The 9,717-nt window shown below is 35.6% G+C and overlaps 1 protein-coding gene across 1 annotated transcript; it reads left to right on the top strand.

The window, feature by feature from the left end:
* Window positions 1-3,118: 3,118 nt before the first annotated feature.
* LOC107876146 (DNA-repair protein XRCC1) lies at window positions 3,119-9,484 on the top strand. The gene is made up of 7 exons (XM_016723164.2): window positions 3,119-3,700; window positions 4,427-4,615; window positions 5,345-5,456; window positions 6,358-6,443; window positions 6,565-6,675; window positions 7,027-7,113; window positions 8,915-9,484. Exons 1-7 carry the CDS (start codon window positions 3,527-3,529, stop codon window positions 9,251-9,253), a joined length of 1,098 nt encoding a protein of 365 aa, XP_016578650.1. The 5' UTR covers window positions 3,119-3,526; the 3' UTR covers window positions 9,254-9,484.
* Window positions 9,485-9,717: the final 233 nt, after the last annotated feature.

The raw sequence follows: 9,717 nt of genomic DNA on the forward strand, positions 1-9,717 counted from the left end.
TTCCATATAAATAAGACCAATACACGTACTTGAATACGCCAATACACGTACTTGAATACGGGGTGTTACCATGAGGTGGTTGCAGATTCATCGACATGTATATCCCACGATTTTGAGGATTGCTCTCCATCAAAATTATGTTCTCCATACGAACAAGGCGTATCAGTTAATGGAACGGGCCTAGTGAGCGATGATATATGTGAAGCCTTGTGTAAGGGCAACTATTGTGATGGAAAACCATTACGTAAAGGAGTGGATGTATTATTATTATGGTCTTTAATGATGTTAGGTACATTTATATCTGTAGGAACAGTGGTATTAGACGCAATATTTTGGATATCCATGGGTTGGTCTGCAGGTTGGATAGAACTTTCTTTATTTGAGTAATCATTAGCTTAATTTTGTGTATTAATCGAAGAGATAGCGATGGAAGAGTCAGCAATTTGGGAATTGGAGAAGTATTGGAAGGAGGGGTCTCTTGCATGGGGCCAACGTGTGACGGTGGAGTTGAAGGGATTGAGTATGGTGGAGTCCATGTGGTCCCTATTTTTATTCATTAAAAACTCAAACGAGTTTGAAGATTTATAGTTGTATTAAGTGCTTCAGGTGTATAAGTTTTATTGATATATTTTAAATATTTTGAGGATCCTGCCTCTTTGCTAGCTGGCAAATTGTTAGAAGTGGAGGAATTAGGATTAGTAAGATTCAACTTACTCAACACCCCTATAATTGCCGCAGGTGGGGTCACGCAGTTTAGTAGCGATCTTACCTTTATTGCACTCATTGATCCTATTAGTATTTGCATCAGGTTGTTGTGCTCGATTTGGGGTTCGCCAACGCAAGAATTGTGTAAACTCCACTAATCTCCACTCTGTATTTGGGCTATTACCTGAGATTTTGCTGGTCTTATCCTCCATACAAACCTTTTGAGATAATAAAGCGTGGGGGCACACTCTGGACTGGAGGCCAAGTCGTCCACATGTAATACATAGTAGGCCGAAGCCTTTATAGTGTATTACTTGCTTATGTGCGCCTATGTAGATGTATTGAATCAACGGTTGTTCCGTAGGGACTTGAACGTATACTCGTGCATATCTACCTTTAAAAGTTGTAGAAGTACATGAGTCAATTTTTAATAAGGTTTTCACTTTTTGTCCAACCTTGCGTAGGATATTTAAGTCATAGAATTCACCAGGCAATACTGGAAGTCGAAGCCAAATCACTGCGTAAGAAACTTTTGCTTGCGAAGCCACAAACTTTGATTCCCATCTTCGCACTGACGGGTAGTTATTCAACACAAACTATGGTCCATTGTGATCCATGTTCTGTTCATTTGTAAATTTAATTAGGAAGAAGTCTGCTCCTCAGACAACCAGAGATAACTCCTTTGATGGCTTTCAAAGATTTGTTAACTTTTGTCTCAAAAGTTGACGACCCATTCTTCTTCCGATGAGTTTGATGATTAGGAAATTTTTCCATGGTTTGTAAATACGATTATTTTCCTCTGAAGTTAATGGTATGAAATTTGAGTCATCCTGTATTGGTGCTATTTTGTCTGCCATGTCTACTTACAGGGTGGGATGGAGCTATTTACAGTTGCTAGTTTAGGAGATATAATTAACTTTTACAGCTAGGATAAATTTTATTTAAGAAAGCTAAGCCAAGAAAGTAAAGTACAAAAGATAGTGAGAAAGGGGAGAAGTTTCTATGTCTAACCCATGTTTGTGCTGGTGGAAGCTAACTCTCTAATGCGTGTTATTAACTGAAATATACAAAAAGATCCAAATGGGCTATTTCAGGTAATTAAATTAACTTTGGGTCATTTAAGTTGTAAATAACTTTGATGAGCTGAAATTTTTCGTGAGTATCCATATTTGATTTTGCTTCTTGTATTGATAGAGGCAACACATTAAATATTTAATTAAATAAAATATGCAGTTTAAGCCTCTAAACTTAATTTGAGCTTAACATTTTTTTTAAAAAAAAAGAAAGAAAAAACAGGGGTTGGAGGAAATGGGAGAGAAGATTATAAGGGAGTATCGAGTCCTCTCAATAAAGTGTAAATTAAGTAAACAACCAACTGAGCTACTCTTAAGATTAACATTGTTAGCTTCACATTTTATTCATTTCTTTTGCTCTTGATTCCCTATGTGCAATTAAAAGTGTAATAACTAATTACATGAACAACGAAAACCATAATAACTAATACTTGTATAATAGAATACATAAATTTCAAGATAACTAATTCATACATAATTCAAATTAGCTATCAAATGACTCCTGATCCTTTATGCTCAATTTACATGATTATTGCTAGCATCAATCAATAAGTAAACACTATTCCTTCAACCTTTAAAAGTTTAACTTTTTATCGGTCATGTTCTTCGATTGGAATAAATCACTACATGTTATACAACTATACCTAATTGAACTCTGAAGTAATATAAAGAATAGTTTAGCAGGCAAAATATTTTTCACATATGCACATGTTACAGTAAAATGCATTTTAAATTGTTTTATATGTATTAGAAGATGATAAGATCACAAGAGCTGTATCTCATCTCCAATATAATTTTATATGGTAGAACATGTATTTTATTGTTGATATTTCTATTTGTTATAATCATGATCATAAATTAGTATACAGAATCAATATGAAGATTTGATCATCAATGTAGTGCGGGTTTGTTGGTTTTATTTTTAACTGCTTTTTATTTTTGTGGATTGAATTAGCCGCATCAAATAGTATTTAAATTTTTTTTAAATTTTAACTTTGAGATGTTGAATTTTATCACATAAAAGAATACACATGGAGTATTAACTTTCTAAATACTAATGGTTACGGTGTTGCATATTTGTTCTTGTAAATTTATAAGGATCTTCCTAAAAATGAATTGATATTGAAACGAAGCTATATTCAAACTCTTATGATTAAGGCCTTTATACACTTCTATAATGTTTGAATAAAGTTAAAAACAATTGTTAAATACTTATTTTAAAGTCAAAATAGCAAAGAAAAAAAATTAAAAATTATAAATTCATCCAAAGAAAAATGCTAGATGGAAGCGAAATAAATAACACGAATAAGCATTATTTGAATAAAAAAGACCTAAACAAGACTAACTTAATAAAGAAAAATTATATAAAACTAAAACATTACCTAACATTAATATCTGATACACTATATAATTCCTTAAATACTTACCAAAATTCGTGTGAAAATAAAAATCCTAAGGTTTGTTTGATACGCAAAATATCATAGATAAATTTCATTTCAAGTTAATTTTGGTATATTCCAAATTATATCTTAGGATTAACTTTTTAATCTCGAATAATTTATTGCTTATATACCAAACATACGAGTGGGCTGCACAACGTTCGTTTCACACTTCACAGTGCCGACATCGTCAACGTAAATGTGATTATTCGTTCTGGAAATACTGTAAATTGAGGCATTTGCATGTTCACTTTGCTTTAATAGCCTGAAATTCAGCGAATTTCGATCGATAAGCAGTGGCGTTTGAGCATGTCTGGGTCAAATGACGATGACAAAAATGGGAGGAAACGTAATCTGCCTTCATGGATGAGTTCACGACCCGGTTCAAGTGGTTCGGGTCAGAATAAATCAAACGATGAAGCTGAGAAAGAAGCAAACATTTCTACCTCAACTTCAAGTGGTTCAAATTTCTCGAAAATTATGGTATTGTAAAGTTCTCCCCTATTGTACAAGCTGCTTTTGGCATTTGAATAGCCAACCGCGATTAATTTTAGCTTCGGTTGTTATGAAATGTGCCGAATTGTATTTGGAGGAGTGGTTCATATAGTTGATAGAACTAATTTTTAACTGTTTTTGTAGTTAAATTGACTGAAGAGAGCAGAATGAATGAAATTGGTTGAATAGGCTGAGTACTGATTTATGTAACGTCTGAAGTTGTTTCCATGTGACCAGGAGGCAACGTGAAAATAGCCTCTTGCAAAAATGCAAGGTAACAGTGTGTACAATAAACCTCTGTGGTTCGGCAGCACGTGCATGGCGGAAGATTTAGTGAACATAACTGCCTTTGTTATGAAATAGGTCAAATGTAGTAGAATGAATACTAATGATTCTTACAGGACCGAAACTAATTTTAGCTGTGTCTGCTATGAGATGGATCGGATAGCTTAGAATGAACATAGAGGCTTCAGAATCTATCAATAACTAATTTTAGTTACAAAATTGGTCCGACAGCGTTGAATGGCGCGAAAATAGAGGATTAACATAGTCAAACCTAGCTGCATTTGTCATTATTTTAGTGGAATAAATTTGTGGGATTTCATATAGTCAGCGCAAGTAATTTGGATTGACGGAGTATGTTGATTGATTGATTTAGCTTGTTTGTTGTTTCATTTAAATCATGATGGTTGTTCTGTATTCCGAATGCTGCAGGAAGGGGTTGTATTTGTCCTATCAGGTTTTGTCAATCCCGAGCGTGGTACATTAAGGTCGCAGGCTTTAGGAATGGGGGCCAAGTATCAACCTGATTGGAACTCGGACTCCACACTCTTGATTTGTGCATTTGCCAATACACCAAAGTTTCGTCAAGTTGAAGCAGATAATGGGACAATTGTATCGAAGGTTTACTTCTTTCCTTTTGGTGTATACGTATACATGATGTTGATTTCTTGCAAGTCCATTATGATAGGAAGGAGACTGATGCCCAAGGAGATAGTGATGCGTCAAGTAATATGTGCTTCAATGAAATGAACAAAATTTAACTGCTTTGTACTACTAGTGCCTTCTCTATTTCCTATCCATGTTGACTTCAATTTTGTCCTTGTCTTTGAAACAGAACTATTTTGATTGATCATTTCTCATCGTGCCAATACCGTTCTGCTTTTTATAACTGCATGATTCATAATTTCTTTGTGTGAATGCATTGTATTTTATTAGTGACATTTTCTCCTCAGTAGATGATACTTCCTTCTGTATTTTAACATGTGAGGCTCTTAGACCTAGATGTCAATTATATTCTTTTGGTATTTCTTCAAGATCAAGGGGTAACTTAATTGAGTGAAAAAAATCTTGATATAAGTCTTTATTTATTCTTTAACCTGACTTCCTTCCTTTTGTTTTATTCATCTTCTTTTTGTTTTGGTGTGTGTGGCAGGCGTGCTGTATGTGGAAGTGGACATACACATGTCATGAAATTTTGTGATTGACATTGGTTTTTTTTTTTGCTTAAATTGGTCCGCTTTGTGCAACACTGCCTTCTTTATGTGTGGACAGTTACTGTTGGAGTTTGATTTTTTCTTCTACAACCTCTACACTCTCTAAGTCTAAATTTTTTTCGCTTGTTTTGCACAGGAGTGGATAACAGAGTGTTATAAACAACGAAAACTTGTTGAAATTGAAACTTTCCTTGTGCATGCTGGCAAACCATGGAAACGTCAAAGTGTCTCTCTTGAATCCAACCAAGGTTACCTCTCTGTCTTTGTCTCTCCTCCTCACCTCGTCCACACTACCCCTAAACACACACTGTTTGTGTTACGTGAGGTTCGGGTTCATTAAACTCAATATACTGAATGGTACTTCTAGCTAACCAGTGTTTCAGTTACAAGAGAGATGGGGTAGAACATTTGTTGATTCTGAGAATTCCATATATAAATGCAATAAGAGTATGCTTTTGCAGTCGATAATTGCAATAAGGGTCTGTCTAGGTCCACCCTGTTAGGATTTAATATATATGGTCACCCCCTCTCCCCAGAAGAAATAGAAAGAAGAATTGTCTTGCACTATTTACCCCTTTCCACCCTCAGGAATTTGATTAACCTTTAAAGTGTGACTCTATTAGTGAACACAATAACTTATTTGGATTTGTTTGCCAGTCCTGCATAGGCAGATACTCCTTGATCATGACATTGGCTACTGTTGCCTTTCATAAAGATCTCTAGGATAGGTCTATGTACTAATATACTTTGGATAAAGACTCTAAATAAATGAATAGATAAGTACATACATACATATATATATATATATCTTTTTGTGTGTGTGTTTGTTTCAAATGAACTTGGTTAACTAGCGCCTCAACTTTTGAAGAAGAGGTGATTCCTTATGCAATTACCTCATCATGGTGACTTTATTACCCAAAATAAGGTCTCCACAAAGTTATAAAACCATATGGGTTTGACACCTGCCAGTGCCGAAATGTCAAGGAGGTTGGTGAGCTGATGACAGTGGGACAAAGTGTTACTCATTTTCCTGTCATTTTGTTAATAGAAGTTTTCTTTTTGTCTGTTAACTCTCTGAAAAGGAGAGATATCCTTAACTTATTTTCCATTTTTCTATATTCTATAACAGACCCATCTTGGTGCTTACAGATCAAAAACCATCAACGTCTAGAAAATCTCATACAAGAGCAGAGAAAAGTTCACCTTTTAAGACAACTACTGCTCCTTCATATGAGGTCCTTATCTTTACTTGTCTGTATTGACACAGGTTTACCATATATAGATAGATATAAAATAGGATTCGAAATCAATTTACCAGAAGTTGCTTTTGTGATCCACATTATCTTATTGTGGCAGGAGGTACCTTGTGATAAAGTAAAAGATGGTTTCTCTCCATCTAAAGTGAAAAAATGGGCTATAGATGATCTTAACCGGACAATTTCATGGCTGGAGAATCAAGATGAAAAGGTAAAGTGATGTATCTAATTTTCTGGAATCAGTGGTTTAGTGTACAAGAATGTTTCTAATCTGCATGGTTTTCTTCATTTGGACACAAAATAGCTTCGTCTTATGTCTTATTAAAAAGGGGAAAGAAAAAAGAAGTACCTCTTTGTTCTGACAGAATTGGCCAAGAATTTTATACTTCTTTTTTTTGGGGTTGGGGGGTGGGCTTGGATGGGGTTGGAGGTGAAAAATACGTTGGTGGAATTGCGAGAAAGAGTCTATCCAATTATCTGAATGATGTATGCTTGATCCTGCATAATTGTATGTAGTTATTTGAGCAAGTTCTCTTACTCCATCAAATTTGATTTGATACAGCCCGAGCCCCATGAGATGAAAAAAATAGCTGCTGAGGGAATTCTAACCTGCTTACAGGATGCCATAGATTCTCTTAAGCAAGGGCAGGTACATTACTCTTTGCTACAATTCCCCACTTGTTTCTATTGAAATTTTGGTTTATATTGAATAAGAATTATATTGGTGGTCTCTTACTTGCCAATTTGGATACCCTTTAGTGATAATCTACACAAACTCCGTGGAAAAAGCTTGGAGGGGGATTGTATCTCTCTTATCAACTTAACATTTGCTGTAAATTTTTTCCACCTTATCACCATTTGAAACTGCTATGGTTTTGCCTCGGGATTTTCTTCTTGCCAGTATCCTGGTAATGTATTCTGTTCCTAACAAATAATTAGCACCATTGATGTTGGACTCTTTTTCATGTAGTTGACGCCAACTACTTTTGGGGTGATGCATAGTTGATTAATCGATTATTGATGTTGGACTGTTCTCGCAAGTTAGTTATTGCTATAGATGATAAATGAAGCAGCATTTTCTGTTCTACACAAATTAATTACTGGCTGTTTATATTTGCTTTATAAAGAAAATAGTTAGTGCTCTATGACAGATAGCATTGAAATTTCTTTATCATTTTTATCTTAGACGGCACTCTTTCGTTGGATATTACCATCATGTATTATTGAACAGAACTTTCATGATAGAATTTGTGTTTAGTAATTGGTAAATACTAACCTGCACCGGGTATTTACCTATGATTAAGTGATCTAATGTAGTAAAAATATTCATTAAAATTAATCGTGGTTAAGTGATAAAAGTGCGTGTTTAAACACGTCACACATCTATTGGTTTGGTGAAAACACCCGATGAAGAATTTTTACCTAAGTAATTTTTCATGCCATCAGGAATTCGTGTTTTCTGAGTACTCTGTACTAACAAATACACTATGCACATGGAGCGAGGTAGTGAGAGTGAAGGCAGTCAATTGACTCAATTCTACTTATAAATGTGGCGGTAGTAAGTAGTAACCAGTGTGCTGGCTATCACGGAGGCACGTTAGGTTGTAGGGGGTTCTATAGGGTATTGTGTTGATGGTTGCACTGTAGAGGGGTGGCAAATGATAGGAAACTGGCAATGGTGTTAAATGAGGACAAAAATCCATTGGTTTCCAAGTATGTGATGACAGAAGGTGGAACAATGGCCTTGCTACATAGAACTGAATGAGCCAATGCCTCGGTTACATCTTCTAGCAGACTGATCTTTAGCATGAAGGGCATTATTTTTTGTGTTTCCTTACTTGAGTCCCATTAAGTGAGAGAGAACATTGAGCAAAATGGGGTGGAATATCAGTTTCCCTACTAAGTGAATAACTAAACAGGGAACAAATATTCTGACAGATGATTGACCAAGGTTTGATGAACCCATTGTAAAACTTTCGTGGCTGTGATGGTGCCCTTATTAAAAAAATGGTTGTTCCTTTGGGGAGACGTTTGAGTTGCCCTTTTGAAAAGGTATACCGTTCACTGTTAGGGCTAGAGCCTAGGAGGGTCCTTTGATCTGGATTTCAAGTTGAATGAATACTCTGTATTCTAGGAAAAGGAAGGGTCGGTTATAATTTTTTTGCTTAGCCTATCCTTTGAATATTGTGCTTTCCTATGGAGAAACTTTATCATGTTGTGAGTCGTAAAAATTTTAAGAATTCTAGCTGTATTCCTGTTGATTCTCTGAACATGATTTGGTGGGCATACGAATAAATTCAAGTTGTGGTGATTTTGTTCTTTCTTAAAAAGTAATCACTAAAGTAAAAGGTTTTGGCAGTTGTTTTTCTTTTCTCCTTTTTTTGACGATGTGTACTCATCCCCCAATTTATTTATCTTCTCTTTGTTGGTTATTCTTGTCAACGCTGTAGGATATGCGTCAAATAACTGCGCAGTGGGAATGCATCCCTCGTGCGGTTGAGGAGCTGGCAAAGTTTGATGGTAGTTCTGTTGGTTCAGCTACACTACGTAAGGATCTTTGGAAGCAAGCTGTGACCTGTAAACAAATTTATGAGCTGGAGTACAGAAATGGAGAAGACGAACTTTTGCAGATGAAAAAGCAGAGGACTCGTGTAAGTGGAAAGACCGGTGTTACTGCCAAAGATAATGCTGCATATGACAGTGATGATACCGTTGAGATGACAGAAGAGGAAATTAACCAAGCTTATAATGCCGTAGCATCTACCATCAAAAACACCCAGCGAGTGTAAAAATGGGAGGTAGCCGGTAGAGTAGGTGGATATCTGCTTAACGTAGTTTTCAATTACTTTCTCCTCATTTTTTTGGTTGTTTTGTTTCTTTTGGCCTGTGAATGGATTTGCACTCAGTATCAACATCCAAGAGTTATCATCTGTCACTTACCTGTTATAAAAAGTACAAAAAACTAATTACTTTTGGAGGGATGTTGTAAGAACTCAACCTGCCAAAAGAGATTGACAGCATATTATGAGCTCAAGCATTACCACGCAAGAAAGTGACAACCCATTTTCCTATATTATTGTGAGCTCGAGAACTATTGCCATGCCAAGGTCAAACCCCTCCCAAGGGATTGAGATCTTTTGTCCACTTACGGATTGAAGAAAACGATGTCGGGGTATGTGTTATCGTTCATCAATGGATATATGGTAACTCTGTTGAAGAAATCACATGACATTTGTACCTCCGATGAAATTTA

This window comes from Capsicum annuum, chromosome 6 (assembly GCF_002878395.1).
Source record: "Capsicum annuum cultivar UCD-10X-F1 chromosome 6, UCD10Xv1.1, whole genome shotgun sequence".
NCBI classification, from domain to species: domain Eukaryota; kingdom Viridiplantae; phylum Streptophyta; class Magnoliopsida; order Solanales; family Solanaceae; genus Capsicum; species Capsicum annuum.